The sequence below is a fragment of the Dreissena polymorpha genome, chromosome 6 (assembly GCF_020536995.1).
Source record: "Dreissena polymorpha isolate Duluth1 chromosome 6, UMN_Dpol_1.0, whole genome shotgun sequence".
Lineage (NCBI taxonomy): Eukaryota > Metazoa > Mollusca > Bivalvia > Myida > Dreissenidae > Dreissena > Dreissena polymorpha.
In genome coordinates this window covers 48,131,174-48,148,923 of record NC_068360.1, presented here as the reverse complement: position 1 = coordinate 48,148,923, position 17,750 = coordinate 48,131,174, and the positions used below count along the sequence as shown (strand labels likewise).

The 17,750-nt window shown below is 34.0% G+C and overlaps 1 protein-coding gene across 6 annotated transcripts in view; it reads left to right on the top strand.

Annotated features, from left to right (window-relative positions):
* LOC127833513 (myosin-VIIa-like) overlaps positions 1–17,750 on the top strand; it is a 111,853-nt gene that overhangs the window by 11,221 nt on the left and 82,882 nt on the right. For all 6 annotated transcript variants that reach the window (XM_052358806.1, XM_052358805.1, XM_052358801.1 and 3 more), the window contains exons 2-4: positions 1,285–1,347; positions 16,198–16,458; positions 17,350–17,534. In XM_052358806.1, coding sequence (XP_052214766.1) covers positions 1,330–1,347; positions 16,198–16,458; positions 17,350–17,534 — 464 coding nt within the window. In that variant the 5' untranslated portion in view covers positions 1,285–1,329. The remainder of the gene's footprint in view (positions 1–1,284; positions 1,348–16,197; positions 16,459–17,349; positions 17,535–17,750) is intronic.

Sequence of the window (17,750 nt, the reverse complement as noted above, 5' to 3'; positions counted from 1 at the left end):
AAACAGTTAACTCATATGGAGAGATCTATTGCAAGATAGCAAGTAAACAGTTAACTCATATGGAGAGATCTAGTTCAAGATAGCCAAAAAACAGTTAACTCATAGGGAGAGATCTAGTGCAATAAAGCAGGTAAACAGTTAACTCATAGGGAGAGATCTAGTGCAAGATAGCAGGTAAACAGTTAACTCATAAGGAGAACTAGTGCAAGATAGCAGGTAAACAGTTAACTCATATGGGGAGATATAGTGCAAGATAGCAGGTAAACAGTTAACTTATATGGAGAGATCTAGTGCAAGATAGCAAGTAAACAGTTAACTTATAGGGAGAGATCTAGTGCATGATAGCAAAAAACAGTTAACTCAGAGAGAGAGAGAGAGAGATCTAGTGCAAATATCAGAGTGATGTGTGTTGTCTCTTTTTGTTTCCACCACCCTGCCTCTCCATACTGGTCGATACAAACTTTTGAAAATCTGTTTAAATTTAAGGTTAATTACAAAATAACAATAAAGGTTTACAAATAATTATAAAATATGAAAAATCCTTTTTCATTGATGGATAATAATCAATTGACAAAAAAGAGGAAAAACATTACTGGTAAGCATCCTTTTTTCTTTTCATTAATTAAATATAAAAGTTAAAGATGGTTTAAAATACGATTAACACTGCAAAGCCTTAATAAGCTAGTTGAAGCGTTTTAGAATTAAATTTTCAGATGTCCTGTTTGAAACCTATAAAAGACAGCTACTTTTCTTTCAAGTCTTTTGTCTGTATATTGAACTCATAAAGATTATTCTCAACCTTATAGTTTAAAGCTCGGCTTTTTTCGGAGAAAACCCGAGGTATTGTCATAGCCAGCTCATAGTGCCATCTGCCGGCGTCGTGCTAAAACTTGCACATTTTGCTCTAAAATCAAAGTGCTTCCACCTACAACTTTGAAATTTCATATGTAGATGCACCTTGATGAGTTCTACACGCCACACCTATTTTTGGGTCATAAGGTCAAAGGTCAAGGTCACTGTGACCCCTTAAAAAAAAAAAATCTGACAAGCTTTCATTTATAAAAAAAATTCACCCGCAGCCGAGCATTGGCACCTGTTATGCGAGGCTCTTGTTTATGTTATATTTTTATCAGTTTTTGTTTATAAAAATCTGTGAACAAGTCCCTTTAATTGTAGTATACTTAAATAATTCCTATGGACTATATTTTCATGAATGGTTGGAGTGTTCTGTATTATATTCTTTCCGTGATGCATATATTCATGCTGCAATTTTGTTGATTTCAGATTGGAATAAATTCATACTGACACAAACATAAGAGACCAGCAGACATGGTGATTTTAGGAAAGGTATGTTTAGCTTTCTTGTTTAGTAATTTACATTTTATATACGTTTTCAAATGTCATGCCTTTAGCATATCATATATGGACAAAATGTAGTTAATAAACATTCTGAATATCAAAAATAGTGACTGCAAAAGCATGCTAATGCCATAGAACACTAACAAGCTTTTATTATGCCCTCTTTCGAAGAAGAGGGGGTATATTGCTTTGCACATGTCGGTCTGTCGGTCTGTCGGTCTGTCGGCTTTTATTATGCCCCCCTTCGAAGAAGAGGGGGTATATTGCTTTGCACATGTCGGTCTGCCGGTCTGTTGGTCCGTCCACCAGGTGGTTTCCGGATGATAACTCAAGAACGCTTGGGCCTAGGATCATGAAACTTCATAGGTACATTGATCATGACTCGCAGATGACCCCTAATTGATTTTGAGGTCACTAGGTCAAAGGTCAAGGTCACGGTGACCCAAAATAGTAAAATGGTTTCCGGATGATAACTCAAAAACTCTTAGGCCTAGGATCATGAAACTTGATAGGTAGATTGATCATGACTGGCCGATGACCCCTATTGATTTTCAGGTCACAAGGTCAAAGGTCAAGGTCACAGCGACCCGAAATAGTAAAATGGTTTCCCGATGATAATTCAAGAACACATATGCCTAGGATCTTGAAACTTCATGGGTAGATTGATCATGACTCGCAGATGACCCCTATTGATTTTGAGGTCACTAGGTCAAAGATTTAGGTCACGGTGACCCGAAATAATTAAATGGTTTCCGGATGATAACTCAAGAACGCTTACGCCTAGGATCATGAAACTTAATAGGTACATTGATCATGACTCGCAGATGACCCATATTGATTTTCAGGTCACTAGGTCAAAGGTCAAGGTCATGGTGACCCGAAACAGTAAAATTGTTTCCAGATGATAACTCAAGAACGCTAATGGCTACGATCAAAAAGTTTTGGTCATGCACTCACTGTGTGGATGCATGTCAGCTTAAGTCAATAAATAAAGCAACAGTGTAACAGATTTAAGAACAAGAGCTGTCTCCATCGGAAGACATATGCCCCCCAAAAATGCTTTTCCTAAACCTAAACTCAGATTTCGAAACCTAAACGCGGACCCTAAGTTCAAGGTCAAAGGGGTCAAAATCTGTGCATAAAAAATTAAAACAAAAAATGTCTGTTGAAAATATCTAGTTGAAACTTTGTGTAAGATGTCTACTCATTTTAAGTGATTCTCCATGTATATAAGTTCAAGGTCATTTTCAGTGATACTTGTAATATAAGTTCAAGGTTGTTTAAGACAATTTTAAGTTATATATCAAGGTCATTGCTCTGTTTCTGCTACAATGTTATGATATGTAAATTAGCATTATAAGCACACAGTCTTTTGAAATTTAATTTCATGCATTATAATTAGGAAATGAGCAAATTCATGTAAAATGTTTTGCACAAATTGTGGTTCATTGCTCAAAGGCAATTTATTTAAGATAAACAAATTAAGTGGTGAATTGACACATCATTAATGTCGCAATAAAAGTTAAGTAATTGGGAGATGAAGAATGATAACTGCTAATTGCTAGTAACTTTACAGTGAGTATAAAAAACATATTCTGGACAACATGAAGAAAAATAGCAACTCAACGGCATAAAAACTGCTTTATTCATGTTTGTCTGCCAAGTTACTCTGTACAATACATTAATGTGATGATTTCGAGTATTATTTGTCAATCATTAATGGTATTTATTATTTTGAGCCTTTAGGGGGTCAGTATTTTGATGATTGAGTGTTGAACTATCGTATGTGTTAAGGAAATGTTAAAGGAATACAACAGTTTCACTCAAGTGGGTGGACATTTATTAACATATTATGATTTTAAACATAATTTTGTTACCATATTCTGGATTGTGTTTTTATGCTCACTCTTTTTTTATTTCTTCATGTAGGAAGCTTAAGTACTGGATTTTCCTGACTGTCATTTAGTCTTTTTGCCTGCAACAGGTTAAGTGGTTTTAGCTATTTTTGGTCTTAAGGTACAGTGACTGCCTTATCCCAGCACTTGTACTTGATTAACTTACTAGACTCATAGCATGCATCATCTCAAGTCAACTTGTATCATTGGTCATCCCCAATCCACTCATAACCACTCATATCATCTATCCCCACTTACACCTTGACCTTGACCTCCTTTGGACTTCATTGTCACATTATGTTTACCTACTTTGGACTTCATTGGCCTATTATGTTGACCTACTTTGGACTTCATTGACACAATATGTTGACATACTTTGGACTTCATTGTCACATTATGTTGACCTACTTTGGACCTAATTGTCACATTATGTTAATCTAGTTTGGACTTCATTGACACATTATGTTGACCTACTTTGGAATTAATTGTCACATTATGTTGACATACTTTGGACTTCATCATCACATTATGTTGACCTACTTTGGACTTCATTTTCCAATTATGTTGACCTACTTTGGACATCATTGTCACATGATGTTGATCTAGTTTGGACTTCATTGACACATTATGTTGACCTACTTTGGAATTCATAGTCACATTATGTTGACATACTTTGGACTTCATTGTCACATTATGTTGACCTTCTTGTGACTTCATTGTCACATTATGTTGACCTACTTTGGACTTCATTGACAAAATATGTTGACCTTCTTTGGAATTCATTGTCACATCATGTTGATATACTTTGGACTTCATTTACACATTATGTTGACCTAGTTTGGACGTTATTGGCCAATTATGTTGACCTTCTTTGGATTTCATTGTCCCATTATGTTGACCTACTTTGGACTTCATTGTCACATTATGTTGATCAAGTTTTGACTTCATTGACACATTATGTTAACCTACCTTGAAATATATTGTCACATTATGTTAACTGACTTTGGAATTCATTGTCACATTATGTTAACCTACTTTGGACTTCATTGTCACATTATGTTTACCTACTTTGGACTTCATTGTACCATTATGTTGACCAACTTTGGACTTCATAGTCACATTATGTTTCATGGGATTATTGCAAAACTTTAAGTGCATCTGGTAGAAAAATAGCGGATACAACAGGGCCACACACAAATGGGTGTATTTATTTAAACAAGTATGATAATTAGATCAGCAACCAATCAAATGTTTAATCTCACAACAAGTGGTTTCATAGATTTGTGAATACTTCTACCTAGACAACCCAGTTATTCTGAGGCCATGATAAGTACCCAGGGTGCCAGGTCCGATTATTTATTAGTGTTCATTGAATGTCTTATCCTGTGAGCACCTATAACACATTCTAAAGGGGTAGCTATACCTACTGATAAGTGAACTGTAAACATGGAATTTAAAGTTCCAAATTGTTAGGGCACATTTTCCACTTGATTCCTAAGGTTATAAAGTATATAATTATAGTCATAAACTCTGCTTTTGAACTTTACAGGCTGTTAATCGTGTATTTAAATAATTATGCAAAAACAAAAATGTAAACATTAAAAATGTCAATAATAAAATGTCAATAAAATGTGTTAGTAAAATTTCAGGCTGAATGGCATTATTGCTTCTAAGACACGTTAAAAGGTGTTCAAGATGTCAAAGAAATCACTATACCTTTAAGGGAATCAAACTTTTATTAGTTTATGACATAACTTTGGTTTATTTTATCCTTTTTGAATCACTTAGTCTTGTTGTTCTGTTTGCAAATTCAAGTGATTATCAACTGATAGGGAAATTTGCATGATGGCATAATGAACTGGTAAAAGTGATATTTAAATGTCATGAGACTAGTAGAACAAGGTGGAATTAGGACTTAAGTGATGTAGCACTTAAAATGAGTAGAAAGTTTGCGCCTGGGATTATTATAGAGGTACATATTGATAATAAATATTATAACTTGTAATTGTGGATAAATGGTATATGAGCTATTCTTTAGAGTTGCATAACGAAACTTGTTCACATGTTCACAAATGGAAAAAAAAGAAAGACTATCCTTTTTTTATTAGGCATAAGCACGGTGCCTATACCACGTGACTTTTTTTATATCTGTGTTGGGAGAATAAAACGTGAGCCAGTTAACATTTTTTAGGATCTATTTTTAAATATTTCACCATTTTTAATGGGATAAAGTGGAGAGCCCGCTTATTCATGAGAGTTTTCTATAGGTATAATGATCTTTTTAAACAAAGAAGTATTTTTTTAGTCAAGTCAACCGCGCGTTTGAAGGGTTAGAAAAATGTCGGATCAGTGTGGGGACTTCATATTACAAACGCGCGGTTGCACTTTACTGAAAAAATACTTATTTGTTTAAAAAGATAATGATACCTATAAAAAACTCTCGAATGAGCGGGCTGTCCACTTTATCCCATTAAAAATGGTGAACTATTTAAAAACTCATCATTAAAAATGTTAACTGGGTCGTGCTTTATTCTCCCAACACAGATCTTTAAAAGTCAAGTGGTATATAAGGCACCGTGATAAGGGCTTTTTTTCCTTCTGTGAGAATAGCTGTTTGGTAAATTCGTGACTAAAATTTTCACAATTTTAAGAAGTTCGCGACTCAAATTTTTACAATTATAGAAAGTTTGTGACTCAAATTATAACAAGTTCGCAACTCATTTTTTTCACAATTTTGAACAGTTCACGACTCATGTTTTCACAAAATGGGGGGTGGGAGGCGAAGGCCCCTTCACAAAAACAGGAAAAAAAGCCCTGATGCGTGATCACTGATTTTGTTGCATGAAACTGCAAATGTACAATAAGCTATGAATATCATAGGAAGTAACTACACATTCAGTTTTCAGAGGTACTCGGCAGTTTAGTTTCACGCAAATACTTTTTTAATGAAACACGGGTTGCGAAATAAGTGCAAAATATTTCGGAGAATCGGATGAAAAAGAAATGTAAACAATGTTTGAACGAAAGAACAACAAAACATGCTTAAAATGAACGCAAGGTAAAAAAATTGACAGCATTTGTCAATGAAAATTAAATATCTTTGATATGTGGCCGTCCAACAGATAAAGGGTCGTATCGACGCGAAACGATATTTTGGGAAACTGCGAGGATTGCTTTTATAGCTAAAAAATACATCCGATGAAAACATGAGCGTGGATAGTGGAGTGGTCTAGGTGGGAGGCTTTTTACTCCAGGAATCCAGGGGTCAGTAGTTCGAGCCCTGTTGAGTGTTACTTTTTTTCCTTTTTTTTAAATTGTATTCTTGTTTTTTTACTGGAGATTTTTAGTTCAAATGTTTAAATTTACCAATATAAAGCATTTTAAGTATTTAATGACAAATTTCACTAAATGCCTAAATCTGTTGGACGGCCTCTTTAATATATTGTATACATCTTGTTTTCAGTTATTTACTGTATTATTATTCTTTTACTCATATTGCTACACATAATTTGTGTTTTCGTTTACATTTAAATCTACTTTTTCATTGGCATACTGTAGCAATACATGTAATAGTATGTGTTTTGACCTGCACCATGTACATGGTTTTCACTGTGTTTTTAAATTGTATTTTAATACTTGCAGTTAAACTGCATTTGTTAACAAACGACCCTGGTGACCTATTGTTTTCTTTTTATATTTGTATTAAGTCATAACTCATTAAACATTAAGGTAAATTTGGAAAAAATCTAGGAAGAGGAAGTCATGTTAAAATAAAAATGACTTTGATGCATTTTATTTATTTAAAAATGTGAAATTCTGTTGTTTTTGTTTATGTTTAAAAATTGATAAAAAACATGAATCAACGGATTCATGTTAAAAAAATAATTTGTAGTCAAATTAAATCAGTATTACATATTTTGTGAGAAATAGAGGTTGTTTTCAACACTTTTCTCGTTAATTTACTCTATTTTTTAGCTCACCTGTCACGAAGTGACATGGTGAGCTTATGTGACCGTGTGATGTTCGGCGTCCGTATGTGCGTGCGTGTGTTTGTCTGTCAACAATTTGCTTGTGTAGACAGTTTTCATCCAATCTTTATGAAATTTGGTCAGAATGTTTATCTTGATGAAATCTGGGTTGGGATTGTATTTGGGTCATTTGGGGTCAAAAACTAGGTCACTACGTCAAAAACTAGGTCAAATAATTGAAAAAACTTGTGTAGACTATAGAGGTCGCAGTTTTCATCCAATCTTAATCAAATTTGGTCAGAATGTTTATCTTGATGAAATCTGAGTTGGGATTGTATTTGGGTCATCTGAGGTCAAAAACTAGGTCACTAGGTCAAATAATAGAAAAACCTTGTGTAGACAATAGAGGTCGCAGTTTTCATCCAACCTTTATGAAATTTGATCAGAAAGTTTATCTTGATGGAATCTGGGTAGGGATTGTATTTGGATCATCTGAGGTCAAAAACTAGGTCACTAGGTCAAAAACTAGGTCAAATAATAGAAAAACCTTGTTTAGACAATAGAGGTCGCAGTTTTCATCCAACCTTTATGAAATTTGGGCTGAATGTTTATCTTGATGAAATCTGTGATGGGATTGTATTTGGGTCATCTTGGGTCAAAAACTAGGTCACTAGGTCAAGTAATAGAAACACCTTTTGTAAACAATAGAGGTCACAGTTTTCATCCAATTTTCATGAAATTTGGTCAGAATGTTTGTCTTGAAGAAATATGGGTTGGGATTGTATTTTTGTCATCTGGGGTCAAAAACTAGGTCACTAGGCCAAATAATAGAAAAACCTTGTGTAGACAATAGAGGTCACAGTTTTCATCAAATCTTTATGAAATTTGGTCAGAATGTTTATCTTGATGAAATCTGGGTTGGGATTGTTTTTGGTTAGTCAGGTGAGCGATTCAGGGCCATCATGGCACTCTTGTTATGTTATTACCTTATTGGTGAATTGTTATTGTGCTGAAATATGCTTGTTGTTCATGTGCGAATAAAAAATGAACAACACTGGTGACCCATGATTTTTATTTTATTTTTCTATCCACAACAGATGGTTCTACCTAAATACCAACAATTATCAAATTCTATGTGGAGCAAAGTTTGCATTTAAACTGCCGCGCACGTCCTTAACACGGTCCGATGCTTTAGCCATTTAAATGCCTCATTTTAGCAAGTTTGTTTCATTTTCCCAAGGTTCTCACATTATGTTGTCAAGTTGTTATATTCTAAAGTTACTTTTAAAGCACTCTTGTGTGTCAATCTGTTATCTGTTTTGGTGTATGATGTTGCAAAAAAGATCAAAATTGGTATTTAAGTGGGACAGTTACGGCTTATTGAAGATATCACTACTCTGGTATATTCAAGTATAGTGCACCTAATAATAAATTGTCTTAAAGGGGACTAGGAGGGGTCTGAATTGATCTGACCCAGGGGAACTAGACTTGGTACAAGTGTGTGTAAAAGATGGTTTACATTAGCTTGATGTCTAACGTTAGCATGCTGAATAAGCATTTCTGTGGGCACATTTTTATACCCCCCTTCGAAAAAGAGGGGGTATATTGTTTTGCTCATGTCGGTATGTCGGTCGGTCGGTCGGTCCGTCCACCAGATGGTTTCCGGATGATAACTCAAGGACGTTTAGGCCTAGGTTCATGAAACTTCATAGGTACATTGATCATGACTGGTTAGCTTATGAATTTTCAGCTAGGATTATTAACATAAGTTCATGCATAACTGATGGTCATTTTCATCTTGCAGACAACCATGACTATGTGTGTTGAATATTATTTATTACTACAGATTAATACTTGCAGTCCACACAGGCTAATCAGGGAAGACACTTACCACTTTTATGATATTCTTGTTGTAAAGAAGTCTCTTCTTAGCAAAAATCCAGTTAAGGCAGAAAGTGTTGTCCCTGATAAGCCTGTGTGGAATGCACAGGCTCATCTGGGACGGCCCATTTGTTCATGCATTAAACCCCTTTTTCACAGAGCACGACTCATATATATCTGCTCCGCAATAGAAACAAATAAACTTGCAAACCAAGGTCATGTTTATGCGGCTGTCATAATACCAAGAGACCGTCACATCAATCATAGTTTATGGTGTGTGTGGAGCGGTAACAAATAGACTGGCCACGCTAACTAATCGTGAACATGGTCATTAAAAGTGGACACAGCGGTACTCTTCACCTTGCCTGGATTCTCCACAGTCTAAGTGACAAAAAACATGCTGTACAATTTCAGTGGTGATGTGATGACTGCCTCAGGTGCTCGACATTAACAGTAGTCCAACTGTCTGGTCCAACTTGAAATGAGCCATCTGGGAAAATGGGGCTTAATGCATGTGCGTTACAGTGTTGTAACAGAATAGGGACTTGCACATAATCCGCCTAGAGTGGATTTTTGTTTAGATGAGACTTCCTTTAAACCAAAAATTCCCTAAAAGGTTAAAGTGTCGTTCATGATTCGCCTAATAATTTATGCAAATGCACTTTTTTCACACGCATTAAGCTCCATTGTCCCTGGTCTGAGCGTGACTTATATTTTATCTTGACAAGCTAAAACAAGAACTGTTTGGTCCAATAACAGTATAAGTTCAATTTATTACATTGACTTTAAAATATTTTTTGCCAATGACTTAAAAATAGCAAGTTCTGCTTTATTTGGTATGAAACCGCTTCTGTTAATAAGTATGTAAAATCCTGTGGGTATGCTTAAATACCTTATCCTAAGTATTTCAACAATTTAATAAGATCAATACAATGACAGTATTAACCTAGTGGTAAACCATTGCTTATCCACAGAACTTGAATGTTGAAAAGAAAAATATTTACATTCTTTAAAGCTCTCCTATTTATAATCAGGTCAGGTTTTGCTGAACTCTGGAGAAAAATAGAGCTCTAATATAGCTTCATTTCTAAAAATTGAAATAACAGGTTTCGCACAATAACTGGAAAATACATTTCATGAGGTATATTCTAATGATGATTAACTAATATACAAATGTACATACACTATAGCAAACAATTGCATAAGATGTGGTTAAATTCATTGTATTTGTCATAGAAAAATATTACGGTTTGCAGCAAGAAGAGAATAAAATGCACAGGGTTTGAGTGAACTCTTAGACTAGTTAAAAACAGTTTTAAACAATATTAGTTTTTAGGACAAGTACAAGAAAGTGCATCATGGATTTTCAGACAATCTTGCTTTCTTCATTTGTGTCAAATGCTCCATTGAAAACTGCAAATCCTCTTCAGAAATATGTTTAAAAGGATGAATGATGACATAGATGGGAGAGATATGGGTCACAGTTGCATGGTTCTTCACAGGTTTTTGTCAGTTTTCTTTTATCATCACAAGCAAACAATCTTTTCAGTAACAAATGAATGAAATGAAATAAGGCTGAATTACACCTATACAAACATTCAAAAAGGAAGCTGGTTATCAGATAATATTAGGATGTATGTGATTTATAATTTATAATACACATTCCAAGCTGACACAAATGATCGATGTTGCATTACTTTTCTAAAATATTTTATTTACATTAAGCCTTCTCATAATTTAATAACTGAAATAAAAATTACGCATTTTAAATAAAAATGATTTAAAAACTAAATAATAAACTATTTTTATACACCGGTATGCATCATTGAAGTGGAATATTCTGGAATCAGCATGGACAGCATTCTTTACGTCCGTCCGCCCTTCTGTCTATCTGTCAGTCTGTCCATCTGTCTGTCCATACACACATATTTGTCCAGAGGAGGGAACGGAGTTTTAAGTTACAATATTAAAACTTTCTTAGATTGTTGCCTATGATATAAAGGAACACTGCATTGCCTTAGAATTGCATTAAATTAATGCCTTTTTATGCACCTGGATCGAAAAAGATCGGGGTATATTGTTTTTGGGCTGTCTGTTTGTCATTCATTCATTCATTGTGTGTGTCCCAAAACTTTAACCCAATGGTTAAAGTTTGATAACTTTTGCATTATTGAAGATAGCAACTTCATATTTGGCATGCATGTGTATCTCACATAGCTGTACATTTCAAGTGGTGAAAGGTCAAGTTTATCCTTCAAGGTCAAAGGTCAAATATCATTGTATTTTTCTTTCCTAAAACTTTAACCTTCGTTAAAGTTTGGTCATAACTTGTTTAATATTGAAGATAGCAACTTGATATTTGTCATGCATGTGTATCTCATGGGGCTGCACGTTTTGAGTGGTGAAAGGTCAAGGTCATCCTTCAATGTCAAAGGTCAAATTTATGGCTTCAAAGCGGCGCAATAGGGGAGCATTGTGTATCTGACAAACACATCTCTTGTTTAACTTAGAATTTCTGTAGTATTATTATTGTTACTCTAGACTTAATTAGGAAAATGTACATCCATGAAACTACCTTGTTTAGGTGTGACATACTTGGTATATAACATTTTATATTGGCCCTCTATTCGTGTGATAAAATCATGGCCCTGGGGTCAAAAATGGTCAAACCCATAGATAAATAAAATTGACTCATATAGCAAAATAAACTTTAAAAATTATTTCCTCTGAAACCACAGAGACCAAAGGTTTAATATTTAGTATGTAACATAAAACTGTGGTTACAAACTTTGTTAAGATAATATCCCAAGGGTCAATTTTACTGAACAAACCCAATGGTCAAATTTTGTATGTACCCTATATGTCTGCTTGTCTGTAAGTCTATGCAAAGTTTGTAAGCAATAACTTTGCCATTTATTAATGAATTTTTTTAATAACTTCTCACGAATGTCCACAATGATTAGACAAATTTACCATGTGTCTTTTATAACACCTGTCTCCCTAAGCTTAAAGGTCAGTGTCATACTTAGAGATCAATGGTCAAATATCACAGACATTGCCTTATATTGATGGATTTCAAAATAACTTTAAACAAACGAAACCCATCATGGTTATTGAAATAATTTCCCATTAATTGCCACTAATGGCCACAATGAAGAGACAGCATTTTGTGTGTTAAACCTGTTTGCCTACCTCAGAGGTCATGGTTTCTCTATTAAAGGACAAAGATTGAATATTTTGAAGAATCAACTTGTTTGGGTTTACTCTTTGTGATTCATAATGCAATTTAAGATAACTTACCACAAATCATGACTTTGAGCAGACTTGAGTGGGTCATGTATCACCAGACTTATTACATCAATTTAAGGTCAAATTGACACTTGGAGGTCAAAAGTCAAATATGGCCCAAAACAGCTCTTTTAACATGGATGTGCAGAATTTTAAAACAAAACTGGAATAAGTGGGCATCTGTGCCCTTTGGATACATGTTTTGGTAATTTTACAACTTGCCAACCGCTGTCTGTTATCTAGTGCATAATGCACAATTTTATGCTTTTAGGCTATCCTATATCACTTGTGAAACTTTAAAACTATCATCAAATCAGTACCTGTTCTTGCATCACTTTAATACCTGCACAGCAAAATGCTGCCATTCGTTTAATTAAGTAAGGTAACAATATCTTTGAACTCAAGAGCCTTATGGATGAATGACATTTATGATGAAGTAGGTATGTTTGTATATCGACATACACACGATTTGGAATTATATGTACATGTGAATATCAGATGTATTTTAATACATTTTAATGTTTGAACACTAGTTTTGATATTCATTGCCATCCCTTCTGAATAGTGATATTTTGATGTGATGTCACTTCTTTATATACAATCAGATGTAATATATAATGCATCATCTAGTAAAAACTACAAATGTTTTACGATGTATTGTAACCGCTACATTAAAATCACGGTGAGAAAGAGTAATGGTTATATCTTACACCCATAGAAAATGTAACTTCATCGTTGCTGTAATCTTATATTTTATTAATGTATATATATTGAAGTGCTTTGTGGTAAAAAAAATATTATATTGAACAACATTTATCATCTTTTGTTAACTGACTTTTGAAAATAAAATCCAATAATAAAATAGTTTATATCTTATTTCCTTCTTCAATTAGTCTCAGTGCCCTTGATTACACCATGAGAAGTAAAATGCAAACAATCAATCTAATTTGACATACGTATTTGAGCAGTTCTATATGATTGATTTTGCAGTTCTATGAAGTCTCCCTTCACATAGTGATTGATTTTGAGCTTTGAGTTAAGTTTTCTGTCTGTCTATACAAAAATAATGATAAATGTCTGGAAAGGTAAACTGTCAAAAACCAACAAGCGGCTGGCGTTCATTATTGATGACTCGATTTTATTAGCCCTGTTCAAGACTGCACCTTCTACATTGGTAGGAAATTGAGAAGATTTATGGACTCTTAAACTATTGATAGACTTTGTACAAATAACAAACAAGCCTTTAATGCAATCTGTATTTGAACCTTACTACTTTTTCCGCCTTTACCGACAATAAACATTTTATGACGTGTAAAACTTAAGTCTGTATATTGACATTTTTCTATATAGAGATTTTGAAAGAAAACAAACTCATCTCCTGTGCAAACTCAGTGAATATAAGACAGTATTGCGTTAAAAATGTAAGTAAATACTTTCATGCTCTATTAAGACTATTGCTCTTGTTGGCCGTTGAAATGAGCAATACATGGTATTTTAAATGCATAAAGTTACATGTTTAAAATCTCATTCATTAAACTCTTTCATATAAGGAGTACTTAGGTGTTAACATTCTAGTTTGAATACTTGAAGTGTAGCAGAAAGAATGTCAATTAACTGCTTAGGGTTGATTTGTAATTAAGTGCATTGTCTTCAAGTTTGAATATTTTCATTTAATTTGTTGGAGTTGGCCTTTAATTGTCTCAAATCTGTAACCATTTAATTGGAAGAGTTGGTCTGTAATTATTGCATTGTCCAAAGTTGACCTTAAATCAATCAATTGTCTGAAGTTGGTTTGAAATAATTGAGTTGTCTATCATTAAATTGTCTATGATTACTGTTTGTCTGGAATAATTAATTTGTCGAGAGTTTGTCTGTTCTCATTAAATAAATCATTCAAATGTCTGAAGTTGGTTTGAAATAATAGAGTTGTCTATCATTAAATTTTCTATAATTACTGTTTGTCTGGAATAAGTAATTTGTCTAGAGTTATTCTGTTCTCATTAAAGTGTCTACAGTTGGAATGTTATCAATAGATTGTCTACCGGTACTAATTAGGTCTGTAATCATTAAATTGTCAAGTGTTGGTCTGTAACCATTTTATTGTCTCGAGTTGGTCTGAAATAATGAAATTGTCTAGAGTTTGTATAAAATAATTAAATTGTCTAGAGTTTGTCTGAAATCATTGAATTGTCTAGAGTTGGTGTGAAACCATTTAATTGTCTAGAGTTGGTATGAAATCATTAAATTGTCTAGAGTTGGTATGAAATCATAACATTGCCTAGAGTTTGTTTGAAATCATAAATTGTCTAGAGTTTGTCTGAAATCATTAAATTGTCTAGAGTTGGTATGAAATCATTAAATTGCCTAGAGTTGGTGTGAAATTATTAAATTGTCTAGAGTTGGTGTGAAATCATTAAATTGTCTAGAGTTGGTGTGAAATCATTAAATTGTCAAGAGTTTGTATGAAATTATTAAATTGTCTTGAGTTGGTGTGAAATCATTAAATTGTCTAGAGTTGGTATGAAATCATTTAATTGCCTAGTTGGTGTGAAATCATAACATTGCCTAGAGTTTGTTTGAAATCATTAAATTGTCTAGAGTTTGTCTGAAATCATTAAATTGTCTAGAGTTTGTCTGAAATCATTAAGGTGTCTAGAGTTGGTGTGAAATCATTAAATTGTCAAGAGTTTGTATGCAATTATTGAATTGTCTTGAGTTGGTGTGAAATCATTAAATTGTCTAGAGTTGGTATGAAATCATTTAATTGCCTAGAGTTGGTGTGAAATTATTAAATTGTCTTGAGTTGGTGTGAAATCATTAAATTGTCTAGAGTTGGTATGAAATCATTAAATTGCCTAGAGTTGGTGTGAAATTATTAAATTGTCTAGAGTCTGCATGAAATCATTTACTTGTCTAGAGCTTGTATGAAATCATTAAATTGTCTAGGGTTGGTGTGGAATCATTAAATTGTCTGGAGTTGGTATGAAATCATTAAATTTTCTAGAATTGGTATGACATCATTAAATTGTTAAGAGTTGGTCTGTAATGGCAATTTAAATTCATAAAGAATGATGTAAGATACCACCTTAATAATGTAAAACAAAACTACTGCAATACAGATCAAGTATAAAGATATTCGAAAGACATTACTTTATATGAATTTAGACATCAGAAAAATGAAGATATTTACCATCCCCCATCTTTCAATAATTACCCACATTAAAACATTGCTCAAGGGTATTTGAAATGCTCAATTAACCATGTTGTTTGACACAAAAGTGCTGACTATTTATTCATATAAGAGACAGTGTTTTCTGTCTGATTAACATCAATGTATTATAGTGTATTGTAATTTAAATCACCAAGCATACATTTATTCTGATTTGAAGCTTTTTGTGGTAAATTAGTGTCGTTCTGATTTATTGATTGACTGTTTAATTTTCCCAAATAAGTATAATTTTAAATAGTATTAGAATGAAAGACATCAGTAAAATTGTAAAACATGCACATTTTCATAGTTTTTATAACCACAAGTCCATAAATATTAAATTTCTCATTTATAAGTATACAACATCTGTAGATTTTAAAACTATAACAATAGAAGAATGATAGATAAACGTGAGGCCATGGTATTTGACTAAGTTGTTTAACAGATAATGTATTTAACACTTATGGTTGGAGGAGGGAATAAATAAAAAAGATTTTTAAATTTTGAGATAGTAAATAAAAATAGAAAATATATCCTGCTATCAAACACAAGTCTGAAATAAGCAACTGACCAATTTTATTTTGTGTTTTGTTTCCAGGGTGACCATGTATGGCTGGAGCCCAAGGTCAAGGGTGAGTTTTCAGTGTCAATTGGAGCGATCGTCCAGGCGTCAGACCATGGCCGCATTCGGGTTGTTGACGACAATGGCAAAGAGCACTGGATTGACTCAACTATGCAGATTCGGCACATGAACGCGACTTCTGTCAACCACATTGAGGACATGATTCTGCTAGGTGACCTCAACGAAGCTGGAATTCTGAGAAACCTTTTCCTGAGATACTCGGAGAACAAGATCTATGTACGATTGAACAACTTCTCTCTCTTTATTTCCTATGTTTACCTATAATATGTGTCTTGTTATGTGAAAACTGGTCATAATGCATGTGCATAAAGTGTCGTCCCAGATTAGCCTGTGCAGTCCACACAGGCTAATCAGCGACGACACTTTCCACCTAAACTTGATTTACGGTAAGGAGGAACTTCCTTGAAACAAAAAATACCATTAAAGTGGAAAGTGTCGTCCCTGATTAGCCTGTGCAGACTGCACAGGCTAATCTGGGACGACACTTTACGCACATGAATTAAGCCCAGTTTACCTATTATATGAGCCACACTCTGGGGAAAACTTTGCTTAATGCATGTGCTGAAAGTGTCATCACGTGTAAGCCAGTGCAGGCTGTGGTAAGCCTGTGCAGGCTGCGGTAAGCCTTTGCAGGCTGCACAGGCTGATAAGGGATGAATTTTTCCGCCTTCATGGTAATTTATGTTCCAATGAAAATCCAGTTTATGGAGAACGTGTTGTCTTTAATTAGCCTGCGCAAACTGCACAGGCTCATCTTGGACGATACTTTTTGCACATGCATTAAACCCAGTTATCTCAGATGGAGGCTCAATTGATCTCACTTCTTTTACTATGAAAACGTGAACAGATAGTATATTTGTTATACTCTAGGCCGTATATGACTATTATAGTAATTGCAAATGATAGTCACAATATCTCTGAATGTTCCAAAAATAATGTTGAAGACAGTGTTTTTGCTTTTTTGTGGATTAAGAAAATAGAAATTACCAAAAAAAATCCATTTAGATTACAAGTATTTTAACAGAATTTCAGTCTCATTTTTTTAATTCATGTGTTGGCAAAGCAATATCACCAGAAGTAGCACACAGAATTCTTGTTTTCTTCTAGACCTACACAGGCTCCATTCTGGTGGCGGTCAATCCGTACCAGATCTTGCCAATCTACACGCCGGAGTACATCAACGATTATCGGGACAAGAAGATCGGTGAAATGCCTCCCCATATCTTCGCCATCGCTGACAACTCGTATCACAACATGCAGAGATACAAACACGATCAATGTGTCATCATCAGGTATGCAATCAGGACTCAGGCGCTTTGTATCTTCTTTATTAAGTTCCCATAAAGGTACTTTCTCAAATTTAGGAAAAATAACGGAATTCCCTATTGCAGCTGTCCAAAAAATTAATATAAGGAATGAAAATTTGGTTTGTTCCAAAACAGTATATTATGCAAGGGAACAAATGAAATGAGAATTGAAACTTAACATTCCAGCAAAAAAGCATGTAC